Source organism: Sphaerodactylus townsendi, linkage group LG03, assembly GCF_021028975.2.
Source record: "Sphaerodactylus townsendi isolate TG3544 linkage group LG03, MPM_Stown_v2.3, whole genome shotgun sequence".
Classification (NCBI taxonomy): Eukaryota; Metazoa; Chordata; class Lepidosauria; order Squamata; family Sphaerodactylidae; genus Sphaerodactylus; species Sphaerodactylus townsendi.
Genome location: NC_059427.1, coordinates 145,292,399 through 145,310,143, shown reverse-complemented (window position 1 = coordinate 145,310,143; position 17,745 = coordinate 145,292,399). Strand labels below are relative to the sequence as shown.

Here is a 17,745-nt window from a genome sequence, read left to right as displayed (position 1 = left end):
GGGGGGGGGGGGGTGGGGGGGGGGGGGGGTGGGGGGGGGGGGGGGTGGGGGGGGGGGGGGGTGGGGGGGGGGGGGGGTGGGGGGGGGGGGGGGTGGGGGGGGGGGGGGGTGGGGGGGGGGGGGGGTGGGGGGGGGGGGGGGTGGGGGGGGGGGGGGGTGGGGGGGGGGGGGGGTGGGGGGGGGGGGGGGTGGGGGGGGGGGGGGGTGGGGGGGGGGGGGGGTGGGGGGGGGGGGGGGTGGGGGGGGGGGGGGGTGGGGGGGGGGGGGGGTGGGGGGGGGGGGGGGTGGGGGGGGGGGGGGGTGGGGGGGGGGGGGGGTGGGGGGGGGGGGGGGTGGGGGGGGGGGGGGGTGGGGGGGGGGGGGGGTGGGGGGGGGGGGGGGTGGGGGGGGGGGGGGGTGGGGGGGGGGGGGGGTGGGGGGGGGGGGGGGTGGGGGGGGGGGGGGGTGGGGGGGGGGGGGGGTGGGGGGGGGGGGGGGTGGGGGGGGGGGGGGGTGGGGGGGGGGGGGGGTGGGGGGGGGGGGGGGTGGGGGGGGGGGGGGGTGGGGGGGGGGGGGGGTGGGGGGGGGGGGGGGTGGGGGGGGGGGGGGGTGGGGGGGGGGGGGGGTGGGGGGGGGGGGGGGTGGGGGGGGGGGGGGGTGGGGGGGGGGGGGGGTGGGGGGGGGGGGGGGTGGGGGGGGGGGGGGGTGGGGGGGGGGGGGGGTGGGGGGGGGGGGGGGTGGGGGGGGGGGGGGGTGGGGGGGGGGGGGGGTGGGGGGGGGGGGGGGTGGGGGGGGGGGGGGGTGGGGGGGGGGGGGGGTGGGGGGGGGGGGGGGTGGGGGGGGGGGGGGGTGGGGGGGGGGGGGGGTGGGGGGGGGGGGGGGTGGGGGGGGGGGGGGGTGGGGGGGGGGGGGGGTGGGGGGGGGGGGGGGTGGGGGGGGGGGGGGGTGGGGGGGGGGGGGGGTGGGGGGGGGGGGGGGTGGGGGGGGGGGGGGGTGGGGGGGGGGGGGGGTGGGGGGGGGGGGGGGTGGGGGGGGGGGGGGGTGGGGGGGGGGGGGGGTGGGGGGGGGGGGGGGTGGGGGGGGGGGGGGGTGGGGGGGGGGGGGGGTGGGGGGGGGGGGGGGTGGGGGGGGGGGGGGGTGGGGGGGGGGGGGGGTGGGGGGGGGGGGGGGTGGGGGGGGGGGGGGGTGGGGGGGGGGGGGGGTGGGGGGGGGGGGGGGTGGGGGGGGGGGGGGGTGGGGGGGGGGGGGGGTGGGGGGGGGGGGGGGTGGGGGGGGGGGGGGGTGGGGGGGGGGGGGGGTGGGGGGGGGGGGGGGTGGGGGGGGGGGGGGGTGGGGGGGGGGGGGGGTGGGGGGGGGGGGGGGTGGGGGGGGGGGGGGGTGGGGGGGGGGGGGGGTGGGGGGGGGGGGGGGTGGGGGGGGGGGGGGGTGGGGGGGGGGGGGGGTGGGGGGGGGGGGGGGTGGGGGGGGGGGGGGGTGGGGGGGGGGGGGGGTGGGGGGGGGGGGGGGTGGGGGGGGGGGGGGGTGGGGGGGGGGGGGGGTGGGGGGGGGGGGGGGTGGGGGGGGGGGGGGGTGGGGGGGGGGGGGGGTGGGGGGGGGGGGGGGTGGGGGGGGGGGGGGGTGGGGGGGGGGGGGGGTGGGGGGGGGGGGGGGTGGGGGGGGGGGGGGGTGGGGGGGGGGGGGGGTGGGGGGGGGGGGGGGTGGGGGGGGGGGGGGGTGGGGGGGGGGGGGGGTGGGGGGGGGGGGGGGTGGGGGGGGGGGGGGGTGGGGGGGGGGGGGGGTGGGGGGGGGGGGGGGTGGGGGGGGGGGGGGGTGGGGGGGGGGGGGGGTGGGGGGGGGGGGGGGTGGGGGGGGGGGGGGGTGGGGGGGGGGGGGGGTGGGGGGGGGGGGGGGTGGGGGGGGGGGGGGGTGGGGGGGGGGGGGGGTGGGGGGGGGGGGGGGTGGGGGGGGGGGGGGGTGGGGGGGGGGGGGGGTGGGGGGGGGGGGGGGTGGGGGGGGGGGGGGGTGGGGGGGGGGGGGGGTGGGGGGGGGGGGGGGTGGGGGGGGGGGGGGGTGGGGGGGGGGGGGGGTGGGGGGGGGGGGGGGTGGGGGGGGGGGGGGGTGGGGGGGGGGGGGGGTGGGGGGGGGGGGGGGTGGGGGGGGGGGGGGGTGGGGGGGGGGGGGGGTGGGGGGGGGGGGGGGTGGGGGGGGGGGGGGGTGGGGGGGGGGGGGGGTGGGGGGGGGGGGGGGTGGGGGGGGGGGGGGGTGGGGGGGGGGGGGGGTGGGGGGGGGGGGGGGTGGGGGGGGGGGGGGGTGGGGGGGGGGGGGGGTGGGGGGGGGGGGGGGTGGGGGGGGGGGGGGGTGGGGGGGGGGGGGGGTGGGGGGGGGGGGGGGTGGGGGGGGGGGGGGGTGGGGGGGGGGGGGGGTGGGGGGGGGGGGGGGTGGGGGGGGGGGGGGGTGGGGGGGGGGGGGGGTGGGGGGGGGGGGGGGTGGGGGGGGGGGGGGGTGGGGGGGGGGGGGGGTGGGGGGGGGGGGGGGTGGGGGGGGGGGGGGGTGGGGGGGGGGGGGGGTGGGGGGGGGGGGGGGTGGGGGGGGGGGGGGGTGGGGGGGGGGGGGGGTGGGGGGGGGGGGGGGTGGGGGGGGGGGGGGGTGGGGGGGGGGGGGGGTGGGGGGGGGGGGGGGTGGGGGGGGGGGGGGGTGGGGGGGGGGGGGGGTGGGGGGGGGGGGGGGTGGGGGGGGGGGGGGGTGGGGGGGGGGGGGGGTGGGGGGGGGGGGGGGTGGGGGGGGGGGGGGGTGGGGGGGGGGGGGGGTGGGGGGGGGGGGGGGTGGGGGGGGGGGGGGGTGGGGGGGGGGGGGGGTGGGGGGGGGGGGGGGTGGGGGGGGGGGGGGGTGGGGGGGGGGGGGGGTGGGGGGGGGGGGGGGTGGGGGGGGGGGGGGGTGGGGGGGGGGGGGGGTGGGGGGGGGGGGGGGTGGGGGGGGGGGGGGGTGGGGGGGGGGGGGGGTGGGGGGGGGGGGGGGTGGGGGGGGGGGGGGGTGGGGGGGGGGGGGGGTGGGGGGGGGGGGGGGTGGGGGGGGGGGGGGGTGGGGGGGGGGGGGGGTGGGGGGGGGGGGGGGTGGGGGGGGGGGGGGGTGGGGGGGGGGGGGGGTGGGGGGGGGGGGGGGTGGGGGGGGGGGGGGGTGGGGGGGGGGGGGGGTGGGGGGGGGGGGGGGTGGGGGGGGGGGGGGGTGGGGGGGGGGGGGGGTGGGGGGGGGGGGGGGTGGGGGGGGGGGGGGGTGGGGGGGGGGGGGGGTGGGGGGGGGGGGGGGTGGGGGGGGGGGGGGGTGGGGGGGGGGGGGGGTGGGGGGGGGGGGGGGTGGGGGGGGGGGGGGGTGGGGGGGGGGGGGGGTGGGGGGGGGGGGGGGTGGGGGGGGGGGGGGGTGGGGGGGGGGGGGGGTGGGGGGGGGGGGGGGTGGGGGGGGGGGGGGGTGGGGGGGGGGGGGGGTGGGGGGGGGGGGGGGTGGGGGGGGGGGGGGGTGGGGGGGGGGGGGGGTGGGGGGGGGGGGGGGTGGGGGGGGGGGGGGGTGGGGGGGGGGGGGGGTGGGGGGGGGGGGGGGTGGGGGGGGGGGGGGGTGGGGGGGGGGGGGGGTGGGGGGGGGGGGGGGTGGGGGGGGGGGGGGGTGGGGGGGGGGGGGGGTGGGGGGGGGGGGGGGTGGGGGGGGGGGGGGGTGGGGGGGGGGGGGGGTGGGGGGGGGGGGGGGTGGGGGGGGGGGGGGGTGGGGGGGGGGGGGGGTGGGGGGGGGGGGGGGTGGGGGGGGGGGGGGGTGGGGGGGGGGGGGGGTGGGGGGGGGGGGGGGTGGGGGGGGGGGGGGGTGGGGGGGGGGGGGGGTGGGGGGGGGGGGGGGTGGGGGGGGGGGGGGGTGGGGGGGGGGGGGGGTGGGGGGGGGGGGGGGTGGGGGGGGGGGGGGGTGGGGGGGGGGGGGGGGGGGGGGGGGGGGGGGTGGGGGGGGGGGGGGGTGGGGGGGGGGGGGGGGGGGGGGGGGGGGGCGTGGGGGGGGGGAGGGGGGCGGGGGGGGGGGGGGGGGGGGGTGGGGGGTGGGGGGGGGGGGGGGGGGGGGGGTGGGGGTGGGGGGGGGGCGGGGGGGGGGTGGGGGGGGTTGGGGGGTGGGGGGGGGGGGGGGGGGGGGTGGGGGGGGGGGGGGGGGGTGGGGGCGGGGGGGTGTGGGGGGAGGGGGCGTGTTGGGGGGGGTGGGGGGGGAGGGGGGGGGGGGTGTGGGGGGTGCGGGGGGGTGGGGGGCCATAACATCTGGAGTGCCAAAGGTTCGCCACCACTGTCCTAGATTAAGACTCAATAAGCGGACTCTCGATTGGAATCAGAAGTCTTTATTGGGTTGGCAACAGGTGCTCAGTTTCAGAAGTCCAGTTCTGCTGAGCCTGGCTTTCGCAGTAATATTGATCCCTTGCTGATTCCTCTGACCTCCCCCCTCCCTCCTTCTCAGGGAATGTGGGAACAACGAGGTGTGAAAGACTTTGTTTTGGAAAGCAGACCTCCCAAGGCCACAAGCGACAGGCACCCTGGCCTCTGATGCTCCCTTCCGGAGTCCACAAGAGGGGTTCTTTAGTTATCCAAATCACCAAGCGCATCGAAGCAGAACAATACGACAGGTGTCGGTACATAGAAGGTCAGCATTCACACTCTCGCCCCAGCCTCATCGGTTCCCCCTAGCCCAGATGTGCAACCTGGCGCCTCTTGGTCTGAGGTCGGGAGGGGGCAGGTGCCACTCCTGACGTTCAAAAGGAGAGTCGGTATCCCGCCGTCTTGCCCAGGCTTCGCTGCAGCGGATATTCACAGACGTGACCCCACTACTGATTGGCACCTTTGGACCACCTGTTTACCTTCAGGCTTTTGATAGGGTGACCAACCTCCTAGTGGAGGTGTGGAGCACTCCCAGAATCACAGTCTCCAGGCACCAGAGATCTGGAGAAAATGGCAACTTTGGACTCTAGGGCAGTACACCCTGCCAACGCCCTCCTCAGGCCCCACCCCCTGGAATCGGGCAACCCCACCTTATATCTGTCTCCCACAAGCCACGCCAAGTGCTTCTTGCTCAGAAGGCTACATCAAAACCCCTGCCAATGCCGTGGCCGTAGCTGGCTGCACCACTAGTTAATACATTTCCAAGGCAGGCTACAGAGATTCAGAGGTCAGCCAGCGTGGGGTAGTGGTTAAGAGCAGGTGGATTCTAATCTGGAGAACCGGGTTCGATTCCCCACTCCTCCACCTGAGTGGCAGAGGCTTATCTGGTCAACCAGATGTGTTTCTGCACTCCTACATTCCTGCTGGGTGACCTTGGGCTAGTCAAGAGTTCTTCGAAATCCTAACCCCACCTGCCTCACAGGGTGTCTGTTGTTGGGAGAGGAAGGAAAGCCTCCTTGAGTCTCCTTACAGGAGAGAAAGGTGGGGTATAAATCTAAACAGTGGCGTAGGAGCAGCAGTGGCGTAGGAGGTTAAGAGCTCGTGTATCTAATCTGGAGGAACCGGGTTTGATTCCCCGCTCTGCCGCCTGAGCTGTGGAGGCTTATCTGGGGAATTCAGATTAGCCTGCGCACTCCCACACATGCCAGCTGGGTGACCTTGGGCTAGTCACAGCTTCTCGGAGCTCTCTCAGCCCCACCTACCTCACAGGGTGTTTGTTGTGACGGGGGAAGGGCAAGGAGATTGTCAGCCCCTTTGAGTCTCCTGCAGGAGAGAAAGGGGGGGGGGGATATAAATCCAAACTCCTCTTCTTCTTCTAAACTCTTCTTCTACTCCTGGCATGTGACTCTCTCCCACAAACTCACAGATTCCACTAAGGTGAATGGCTTATCCTCCCAGGACACAGCTGTGACAAAGTGCCAGAATCTTTGCCTGCTTCGTTCGGACAACCAACCTGATGCTGACATCCGCATGCTCCAAGGTCTCTCCGTCGCAGGTCCAGCAGCTGAGCAGGGGTTCCCCCCAGCACGTTCCTCCACAGAGCCCCTTCTGCCCCCTCACAGGCCACTCTCCCTCCTCGGAGTCTTCCACTTTCGAGCTGGTGAAACGAACGGCTCGGACCCGATACACGCTCACAAAGGGCAAGTCAAACTAAGGGATACATATGAACATGCAGTGTGATCAATAGGAGTGACCAATTGGCCATGCTGGAAGGGGCTGATGGGAATTGTAGTCCATGAACATCTGGAGAGCCGCAGGTTGCAGACCCCTGGTCTAGATCGAGGGATGTAATTGTACCTCTCTATTCTGCACGGGTTACACCTCACCTGGAATACTGTGTGCAGTTCTGGGCACCACAATTCAAGGATATTGATAAGCTGGAACGTGTCCGGAGGAGGGCAGCCAAAATGGTAAAAGGTCTGGAGTCCATGCCCTACGAGGAGAGACTTAGGGAGCTGGGTATATTAAGTTTGGTGAAGAGAAGGTTAAGGGTGACATGGTAGCCCTGTTTAGATATTTGAAGGGATCTCATGTTGGTGAGGGAGCAAGCTTGTTTTCTGCTGCTCCAGAGACATGGGTTCAAGGTATCTTTTAATACCATGGTATCTTTTAATACCATAAATTTACACAATTTCCTCCTTAAAGTTAAAAGGAAAAAAAAATCAGACTTCTTCTCTGTACAAAGGATGGGCCAAAAAATTGTATGCAGATTTCCAGATGGGAGGGGGCACTGTGCCCCTAGCCCCAGCGATGTGGAAGGGATAACTGTAATCTTTCAACAACCACTTGAACAGTTTTAAGGAGAAACAATGAAGAACATCTCTGGCCATCCAAAGGTTGGCGCTTTTGAGCTCTGGAAGAAGAGGCCAGAAATCTGAGAGACAGGCCATACTTTGCACATATATGGAGCGTCTTCAGTTGAAAGTAGCCCCGGCCTAGGAAAGATCTCGGCTGGAGACCCGACTATACAAGGCTAGATCAACAAACGGTGTCAGTGTAAGGTTGCCAAACGGAGTTCCCTTCATTTTGTAAGAATGTAAAGACTGGTAAGAAGAGAGGCAAACGTTTTGGCTACAGCTGTTACACACAGCATGGACAGGTCAGGCGCGTCCGGCTTCTATAGCATAGAATCTATAGAGTTGAAAGAGACCCCAAGGGCCATCAAGTCCAGCCCCCTGGAATGCAGGAACACACAATCAAAGCACTCCTGACATATGTTCATCCAGCCTGTGTTTAAAAACCTCCAAAGGAGGAGACTCCACAACTCTCCAAGGCAGTGAATTCCACTGTCGCACAGCCCTGACGGTCAGGAAGTTCTTCCTCATGTTTAGGTGGAATCTCTTTTCCTGCACCTTGAATCCATTGCTTCGTGTCCTAGTCTCTGAGGCAGCAGAAAACAAGCTTGCTCCCTCTTCGACTTGGCATCCCTTTGAATATTTAAGCATAGCTATCATGTCACCTCTTAACCTTCTCTTCACCAAACTAAACATCCCCAGCTCCCTAAGCCTCTCTTTGTAGGGCACGGATTCCAGACCTTTTGCCATTTTGATTGCCCTCCTCTGGACCCGTTCCAGCTTGTCAATATACTACTTGAATTGTGGTGCCCAGAACTGTACACAATATTCCAGGTGAGGTCTAACCCTGGAAAGTATTTGGATGGGAGACCTCCAATGAATACCAGGATTGTGACACAGGCAACGACAAACCACCTCTGAATGTCTCTTGCCTTGAAAACCCTACGGGGTTGCCGTAAGTCAGGTGTGACTTGACAAGAAAAAAATAATCCACAAGTCCTGTTTGGCCTGTAGATGGCACTCACAGTCTGTGTTTGTTCTTCAGTGCCATTCCAAACACTTCTGGTAGCGTCAATCAGAAACACTCCCCATCCAGCCTCCTCGGCCGTGAGCCGCACAATATGTGGCAAAGATCCGCATACGGGTCACGAGCCACAGTTTGGCTACCCCTAGTGTAGGGCAGTGATGGTGAACCTTTTTGAGACCGAGTGCCCAAATTGCAACCCAAAACCCACTTATTTATCGCAAAGTGCCAACACAGCAATTTAACCTGAATACTGAGGTTTTAGTTTAGAAAAAATGGTTGGCTCCAAGGCGTGCATTACTCAGGAGTAAGCTTGGTGGTAGTTGTTGGCTTTGCTTTGAAGAAACCATGCAACTCTTCCAACGGGTGAATCACGACCCTAGAAGGGTTTACTCAGAAGCAAGCCCCATTGCCAGCAACCGAGCTTACTCCCAGGTAAAGGATCGTGCTTCAGTTCTTCCCATGAAAATCAGTGGGGTTTAACAGCGCTTGACAGGGTTACCCACACTGCTTCCCCAAAACTAGGTCTTAGGTTTAATGCTAATAATCGAGCCCAGCAGCCCAGACCAGCCAAGATGTGGGGGGGGGGGGGCGACTCTGTTTGCGAGTGCCCACAGAGAGGGCTCTGAGTGCCACCTCTGACACCCGTGCCATAGGTTCGCCACCACTGGTGTAGGGGATTGGACTGGATGGTCTTAAAGCCCCTTCCAGCTTTTTAATTCTCTGATGTTGGGACACTGTGGATGCATATAAACTTGTTTGTACTGAATGCAGTGGTAGTTCTGGCAGTTAACTGAAGAGAGACCAGGAAGGCCAAATCCTCTTGAGTACCATTCAGGCCCTAGAATTATGATGTTTAGACCAACCAGATTCAAATCCAGTAGTACCTTACAGACAGTGGTGGGATTCAGCAGGTTCGCACCACTTCGGCAGAACCGGTTGTTAAAATGGTGCTTGCAAACAACCAGACGTTAAATTATTTGAATCCCACCACTGCTTACAGACCCCCCAAGACTTTCAGGGTACGAGCTTCCAAGAGGGCTCCTTTTGTCTGATATCTGACATAACTGCTACCTGGATCCTCTGGGACAGGACTATATATATTTTACTGACTATATATATTTCACTCTGCACTTGGAGTGCATAGATTTGACAAAAACTACTTTGTGTGCAGATTTTGGGGTCCTTTGGTGCAAAAGGAAACCACATCCCCCTGCACCTATGAAGGTGAGGCTAGTCTGATCTCATTAGATCTCATAGGCTAAGCAGGGCTGACCCCGGTGAGGATTTGGATGGGAGGCCACAAGACAGGGCAGAGGCCGGCAATAACAGATCACCGGTGCTCCTCTCTTGCCTTGAAAACCCCAAGGGATTGCCCTAAGTCAGCAACAACTCAACGGAAAACATTTTTTTTAAACCCTGAAAAAGAACAAGAAAATCTTTTCGAAATCCAGTGGCTAATTAAAAACAAAAAAAGAGGAAACCCCTCCCCCCCCCGTATACAGAAGATAAATGAAAACATAACAACAGCAATGTCAGATCTACACATAAGCTTCCGTAAAAGGTTTCCAAATAGCAAACACTGATATTCAAATACTTCCTCGTATTCCCCTCTTGCAGCTGGTATTGAAATTTCAGTCTCCTTTCAAATAGCACATGACCTGGTAAATCTGATAGTCCCCAGACATCGTTTACTTTTTGCAAAAGCCAGATCAAATGTATTGCCTTCGGAACTGCTTTGTGACCGATTCACCTGTACTCTGTACGCACTAAGAATTTGTGTTCTGTGCAAAAAGGAGGTAGACTCAGTGGAACATATTCTTTTAAACTGTGATGCCCGAAGATCGTTATGTAGACAATTTATTTATCCCCTGTGAAGCCAATTCCAAACCAGACGTCTCATTTTATGTTAGATTTTTACTAGAAGAGACAAATCCTAAGATAAACTCTATCGGTTGCAAAGTTTTTATCTGAAACATTGAAAAATATGTCCTCACTTGTAGTGAGATTGTTGTCAGTGAAATGTGGATGTTTTTATGTAATTTTCAGGATTTTACTGTGGCTCTTATGAGAATGTTGAGTGTTTGGATCGCAAATACATTTTATTCTGAAATAATTATAAAGTTGGAAAGTCACAAGGGTTAGAACAGGGGTCTGCAACCTGCGGCTCTCCAGATGTTCATGGACTACAATTCCCATCAGCCCCTGCCAGCATGGCCAATTGGCATTAGAACCTTATGGTTTGACCACAGCGCCTGCACCCGCTAGGCTTTTCCTACCTGGTCTGAGCAGTTGGTGTGCCTTTTCAAGTGTCGCAAGAAAGAGAGCGCAGAGCATTCACGCACAAGTATGAGGTCAGCCGTTCCGTCGGCCAGGTGAGCGCAGGGAGACAGACCTTCTGGGCTCTTGGGGCAGGCGCTGCTCATGGAAGTGAGGTTGATGGCCAGGAATCGGCCTTGAACTCGCTGCCATTTGTCACCTGCGGAGGAAACCGGGAAGGGAATAATCAAAAGCGTATCGAGGGAAGATGGCGCCTGGGAACAACACCTCCTCCGGGGCGTCACCCTCGCCCCCCAAGGGCGGGGCTTGGGGCAGGGCTTGCACCAAGCCCTGCCCCCCACCTCTCTGCAGGCCGGCTACTGCCATCCCGAGGGCATGGGGAGGGCAAAAATCGGCCTGCACGGAGGTCGGGGGGACGGGGCTCAGTGAAGGCAGGCGACCCAGGCGGTGTGCACCTGGGGATATGGGTGACCCCATGTCCCTATATGCCGTACGCCTCTGGGAATAATACCTGTCCACAATACATTTTTGCAAGGGTGCTGTCTACGCACACACTCGTGTACTTACTATTTCAGCCAAATTCTGAATTCCCCAGATAAGCCTCCACAGCTCAGGTGGCAGAGCGGGGAATCAAACCCGATTCCTCCAGATTAGAATGCACCTGCTCTTAACCACTACGCCACTGCTGCTCCTGTAACCCTGGACTTGCTTGGTGGACTCCCATCCAAGTACTAACCCGGATCAACCCTGCTTAGCTTTGGAGACCTGGTGAGATCTGGCTAGCCTGGGCCATCCAGGCCAAGGCAAGAGGCAAGGAGAGGTAGTTTGTCATTGCCTGCCTCTGCGTAGCAACCCAGGATACCCTTGGTGGCCTTTCATCCAAATACTAACCAGGACTGACCCTGCACTGCTTTCCAAGCACTGATGAGACTGAGCTAGCCTGGACCATCCAGATCAGGGCAGAGACTAACAGAGGTGGTTTGTCATTGCCTGCCTCTGCACAGCGACCCTGGACTTCCTTGGTGGCCTTTCGTCCAAATACCAAGTAGGACTGACCCTGTTTAGCTTCCAAGCACTGATGAGACTGAGCCAGCCTCGGCCATCCAGATCAGGGTGCAGACAAACAGAGGTAGTTTGTCATTGCCTACCTCTGCGTAGGAACCCAAGACTTCCCTGGTGGTCTCCCATCCAGAGGTGGGATCCAGCAGGTTCTCACAGGTTCCCGAGAGTAGGTTACTAATTATTTGTGTGTGCCGAGAGGGGGTTACTCATTGGTGATTTTGCCACGTGATTTTTGCCTTAGTGACGCCCCTCCTCTCAGCAGTAGCGCGCAGAACTTGAAGCAGTCTAGCAGGAGGTGCACCGGCATGCGTGGCAGCCTGCGCCTGCGTGCATTCGTTTCCCGCCCAAGGACCGGCGCAGCGGCTGCGTCCTTGCCACAGCCCCACCCAGCAATACCCCACCCCCGGAATGCCCGGCCACGCCCCCGTTGTGCCCCGCCCATCCCCATTGGCGCTACGCCACTGTTTGAATCCCACCACCATGGGAACCTGTTACTAAAATGTTAGGATCCCACCACTGCTCCCATCCAAATACTAATCTGGGCCAACCCTGCTTAACTTCCAAAGTCAGGCTAGCCTGAGCCATCTAGGTCAGGGCTGAAGTGATATCTGAGGCTAGAACACTGCTTTACAGTGATTGACAGAAGATTTCCAACCTGTACACTTGCATGGAATCCAGGCATATCAATAGATTATTGTTTCACATACATGTTTCTAGCACAGCAGTGGAGTCCACTTGCCGGTGTCATGCCTGTCCTCAGCTGTGGGCCACTTCACAGAGTGAAACTGTTGTATCTGCCTATTTCTGGCAGGCTGGCTTCTTTAGGAGAGGACTAGATCCAAGCTTGGCCAGTGGTTCAGTAGAGTGGTAACGTCCGTTCCAGCGTCCAGTGCTCTTACCTGCGTGTCCGTCCAACTCCAAGAGCTTCTCGTCTTCACCTCTAGCCAAGAGACGTTTGCTAGACTCTGAACAGACCAGGCACCTAGAAAGAGGGGAGAAGGTGGCATTAGGTTGATCATTTTCTCACCCATGATCCTCACCGTTGTCTCTTTACACATTTATTTTCTTCATTTATACCCCACATTTCTCGACCACGAAGACCCGAAGTCGCTGCAATGCCCGCTCTCTTATTTCCTTGTAAATAAATAATAGGTGTAAAATAACGTTTACTTCTTCCTTTCTTATCTATATTTTGCTGCCACCAGGAATTTAATTCCAAACCCCTTATATAATTTATCTTGAAGTAGCAGAACACTTTTCACGTACATGACAACTGCAGCAAGGATTTTATATGCATTCATTTATATGCATTGGCCTTTATTGGCATAAAAGTATATGCATGCAATTGGAGGGACAATAGAATTTCAACAAAACAAGACTGGATTTTAAAAGTCACGGAATATGCAGAGATGGCCAGACTGACATGTTTCTAAGAGACAAGAACACGGACAATCTCCTTAAGGACTGGAAACAAATAGAGAAATAATGGCAGGATTTGATACTCCCATGAAAACAGTGGATTGGACTAAAATAGTTTTTTAAGAAGACTAAAAGTAAAAGAAATGCTGATACTAATTATAAGCATGAAGCTAGATTTGCATTCGGATCCATAAATGAGCTAGCTGGAAGTCACCATATATGTGGAGATGCTTTTGAAATGTGTGTGTGGGGAGGATGTTTTTTTTTTAACTACAGTGGGGGAGGGGAAATTAGATTTGGGTTTTTTTTCTGTTTTCTTTCTTTCTGTATGTGTTGTTTATACATTTAAAATAAATATTTTTTTCTTTTAAAAAATACAGAATTTCTCTTGAAGTAGCTTGTCCGAGCTTTATAGCAGTTTCAAAGAAGGGCAACGAGGATGATTGAAGGATTGGAGCACCTTCCTTATGAGGAGAGGCTGCAGCATTTGGGACTCTTTAGTTTGGAGAGGAGACGTCTGAGGGGGGGTAGGATTGAAGTCTGTATGACGATGCATGGGGGAGAAAGGATTGACAGAGAGACATGTTGCTCGCTCACAATACTAGAACCAGGGGGCATTCATTGAAAATGCTGGGGGGAAGAATTAGAACTAATAAAAGGAAACACTTCTTCACGCAATGTGTGATTGGTGTTTGGAATATGCTGCCACAGGAGGTGGTGATGGCCACTAACCTGGATAGCTTTAAAAGGGGCTTGGACAGATTAATGGAGGAGAAGTCGATCTATGGCTCCCAATCTTGATCCTCCTTGGTCTGAGATTGCAAATGCCTTAGCAGACCAGGTGCTTTCGGGGGGCAGCAGCAGCCGCCGAAGGCCATTGCTTTCACATCCTACATGTGAGCTCCCAAAGGCACCTGGTGGGCCACTGCGAGTAGCAGAGAGCTGGACTAGATGGACTTTGGTCTGATCCAGCTGGCTTGTTCTTATGTTCTTATGTTCTTATGGAAGTCACCATATATGTGGAGATGCTTTTGAAATGTGTGTGTGGGGAGGATTTTTTTTTAACTACAGTGGGGGAGGGGAAATTAGATTTGGGGTTTTTTTCTGTTTTCTTTCTTTCTGTATGTGTTGTTTATACATTTAAAATAAATATTTTTTTTCTTTTAAAAAATACAGAATTTCTCTTGAAGTAGCTTGTCCGAGCTTTATAGCGGTTTCAAAGGGTTGTGCAGTCCTGAAGAAATTACTCGTGTGGGATTCCAGGTTTACACTGAACAAACGTAAAATTTTATTTATATCTGTTCTGTAGCTTAAAGGTTTCAAGAAATCATTTACAGTAAATGAAAACCATCTGAGGCAGCCGTCTTCTGCTGAGGTGACTTTCACCTCACATCAATCCGCTCTGTCCTTTACATCTCCGAGACCGTATTGGGATTTGACTCCTTTTCTCGTCTCTCAAGGTTTCTACCCATTTCTTTCGCAATTCGCCATTTCATGTAACATTATAAGTTTAGCACAGACAGCCTCTCACTCTCAGGGCAGCACAGACTATTGTCTCTCCCCCACGTTTTTCACACTCCCCCCCCCTCACGTTCTAGTACAGACCCTCCCCAGTCACCCTCCAGTGACAACCAGTCATCTCTCAGCTCCCTTTCCTTCCATCTTCCTTCTACAACTTGCCTCCCATTTCAAAGAAACACACACACAATTTTAAATCATCCACGTGGCGTACATCGTTTTCCTCTTCTGCATTTATCCTCACAACAGCCCTGGGCTATCCTTAGGCCCCTTCCACACATGCAGAATAATGCACTTCAAATCCACTTTCAAAGGACTCTGCAGCTGGATTTTACTGTGTGGAACAGCAAAATCCCCTTTCGAACAACTGTGAAAGTGGATTGAAGGTGCATTATTCTGCATGTGCGGAAGGGGCCTTGGAGCGTGTGATTGACTCAAGATCACCCAGCAAGCCTCCAATTGTTGCAAGTGTGTATTTATTTTAGAAGCCTTTATTTTCACCCTTCCTTCAAGGCCTTTGCATATTCTCCCTTCCTCGGCTTAATCCTCACCACAACCCTGTGAGGTAGACTTGGATGAGAGACACTGACTGGCTCAAGGTCATCCAGAAAACTTCATGGCAGAGTAAGGCTTTGAACCAGCGTCCTAGACTGAGATCCTAGCCACAGCCCTACCCCAGATCTCTATTGAGGCCGTGGTTGCTTTGAACGCATGATGCGCAATGATGCTCAAACATAGTGGTTTTCTAGAGTGGTTTTTTTGTGATTTACGCACACCATCTCTGTCCTCACGACAAGCTGTGGGATGGATCCTTCTTATTCCTCCACATACCCTGACCGGCAGCGTGTCTGGTCCCGCGGGTTGGCTTCCTGTCGCCCTGCTACTTGGAATTCCACTGTGCCTTCGTAGCTACGATTGCTCAGCACGGCCTTGGCTCCTGGAGGCACAAATGGGAGAATACGAAGAAGAGCTGAGACACATTCAGCAAGTCTGCAAGAGGCAATTTTAAGGAAACCTGAGAAATGGCTCAGCATGTCAAGAATCTCAATATACGAGTCATTACGCTCTATGTACATCTGTCCATTGGTAGAGAGAAGTAGGGGTGGGTAGTGTGGTGGCCAAGTTTGCAGATGATACCAAATTGTGTAGGGTGGTGAGAACCACAAAGGATTGCAAAGAGCTCCAAGCGGACCTTGATAAATTAGGTGAGTGGGCTCAGAAATGGCAAATGCAGTTCAATGTAGCAAAATGTAAAGTGATGCACATAGGGGCAAAAAATCCAAACTTCACACACACGCTACAGGGGTCAGTGCTATCAGTCACAAACCAGGAAAGGGATTTGGGAGTCTTAGTTGATAGTTCCATGGGAATGTCAACTCAATGCATGGCAGCTGTGAAAAAGGCAAACTCTATGCTGGGGATCATTAGGAAAGGAATTGATAATAAAACTGCAAAGATTGTCATGCCCTTATATAAAGCAGTGGTGCGACCGCACTTGGAGTACTGTGTCCAGTTCTGGTCGCCGCATCTCAAAAAGGATATTGAGGAGATAGAAAAAAGAAGAAGAGATGAGAGAGACAGCAAGGATGATTGAGGGACTGGAGCACCTTCCCTATGAGGAGAGGCTGCAGCGTTTGGGACTCTTTGCAGTTTGGAGAGGAGAAGGCTGAGGGGGGATATGATTGAAGTCTATAAAATTATGCATGGGGTAGAAAATGTTGACAGAGAGAAATTTTTCTCTCTTTCTCACAATACTAGAACCAGGGGGCATACATTGAAAATGCTGGGGGGGGAAGAATTAGAACTAATAAAAGGAAACACTTCTTCACACAACGTGTGATTGGTGTCTGGAATATGCTGCCACAGGAGGTGGTGATGGCCACTAACCTGGATAGCTTTAAAAGGGGCTTGGACAGATTTATGGAGGAGAAGTCAGTCTATGGCTACCAATCTTGATCCTCCTTGATCTGTGGAATTGCCTGCAAATGCAACAACAATTCCAGGTGCTACGAGGAGCAGCAGCCGCAGAAGGCCATTGCTTTCACCTCCTGCATGTGAGCTCCCAAAGGCACCTGGTGGGCCACTGCGAGTAGCAGAGAGCTGGACTAGATGGACTCTGGTCTGATCCAGCTGGCTTGTTCTTATGTTCTTATGTTCTTATGTTCATTTCCTCTCTGTGCTTGTACTGACGAACGGCAACTTTCATTTCAGTCCTATCCTCTCTAATGCTTCCTGTTGCTCTTAGTTTTGTTTCATCTGCAGTTCTGTTCTGATAAGAATATTCCACATTCCTTCACCTAAATCAGTGTTGAAAAAGATGAAACCTACCTGTCCGTCCAGCCCCTCGGGCATTGCTACTGGATTTGCAAGTCTTGATCTTTCAGATGAAGTTTGCTGATACGTCAAATAGTTAATATCACACGTGATGTCATTGGAAGGGTCACCAGGGCAGGTGGTGGTTTGGAATTTTCCGTTCAGCTGGGTAGAGCGTGTGTTGTCACCAGCTTCCTTTCCTCCAGTTCAAAAAGCGGTCAGTTTGGTCTGCAGCAGAAGAGTTCGATCTCAGTTCCGTGGCACGTTAAGAGTCCAACAAGACAAAGGATGCTTTGCCTCTCAAAAGCTTATATCCCTCCCTATAATCTTGTTGATCAGCATAGTGTAGTGGTTAAGAGTGTAGTGGTGGACTCTAATCTGGAGAACAAGGTTACCAGTAATTCCCCACATCTCCACATCAGTGGCAGACTCTTATCTGGTGAACTGGATTTGGTTCACTTCTCCTACACATTAAGCCTGCAGGGTAACCTTGGGCTAGTCATAGTTCTTTGGAACTCTCTTAGTCCCACCTGCCTCACAAGATGTCTGTTGTGGGGAGAGGAAGGGAAAGGAGTTTCTAAGCCACCTTGAGTCTCCTTTCTCTTCTTCTCTCCTTTTATAACATTCAACTGGACTCAAATCTAGTTCTTCCCTTCAGTTGTCTTGCTTGGATCCAAACTATTATTCCAAAGTTTGGACTTCAATTTTTGTGTGGCCACTACTGTAGAAGCCACGGTGTGTGAGCTGGGGCCTATGAACTTTAGTCCTAAACTTGAGGTTGAGTACACTTGAAGATAAATCAGGGAACTATTAATTGAACTGATATTAAAAGTAGGAATTGGGCTTTACTTTTCGACCACTATGCATTGTGTGCTCATAACAATTTCTCAATTGCAATACTCAGATTGCTGTGACAGTCCAGGCCAGGCTGATCTCAGAAGCAGGGCCAGCCAGAAGGAACAGAAGAAGAGTTTGGATTTATACCCCACCTTTCTCTCCTGTAAGGAGACTCAAGGTGGCTTACAAGCTCCTTTCCATTCCTCTTCCCGCAACAGACATCTTGTGAGGTAGGTGGTGTGAAGATGGAGAATGAATATGTCTAAAAATTGTATTTGATATTAAAGAATAAGGGATTTATAGAACCAAAGATTCAATAAAGGTTTTCTCTATAAAGGCCAGCTTGTCAGCAGTTACACAGCGGTCATGCAGGAAAGCAAAGGATTATATCACTAAGAAAGATATTGTCACTAAGGGCTAAGGCGTGACAAAAGACATATCATATAGACCTGTTTGGCATAACTGGCTATATAAGATGGCCTACATGAAATAAACATAGCAATGAAGAGATCACAGGTTAGAATAGAAAGGAATTTGATTAGATAATTGAAAATGTGTTTTTCTATATTTTCATTAACACTGAAATGAT

The 17,745-nt window shown here is 58.3% G+C and overlaps 2 protein-coding genes across 3 annotated transcripts in view; both read right to left on the bottom strand.

Moving 5' to 3' along the window:
- The window catches only part of LOC125427899 (ceramide kinase-like), a 74,087-nt gene extending 57,729 nt beyond the window's left edge, over positions 1-16,358 (bottom strand). Inside the window, exons 1-5 of the mRNA XM_048487466.1 lie at positions 16,304-16,358; positions 14,838-14,943; positions 11,969-12,051; positions 10,007-10,206; positions 5,863-6,059 (exon numbers count right to left, since the gene is read on the bottom strand). Coding sequence (XP_048343423.1) covers positions 5,863-6,059; positions 10,007-10,206; positions 11,969-12,051; positions 14,838-14,943; positions 16,304-16,358 — 641 coding nt within the window. The remainder of the gene's footprint in view (positions 1-5,862; positions 6,060-10,006; positions 10,207-11,968; positions 12,052-14,837; positions 14,944-16,303) is intronic.
- Positions 1-16,453, bottom strand: part of LOC125428286 (ceramide kinase-like) — a 52,055-nt gene extending 35,602 nt beyond the window's left edge. For both annotated transcript variants that reach the window (XM_048488101.1, XM_048488100.1), the window contains exon 1: positions 16,335-16,453. The gene's annotated coding sequence lies outside the window, so the exon portion shown is untranslated. The remainder of the gene's footprint in view (positions 1-16,334) is intronic.
- Positions 16,454-17,745: the final 1,292 nt, after the last annotated feature.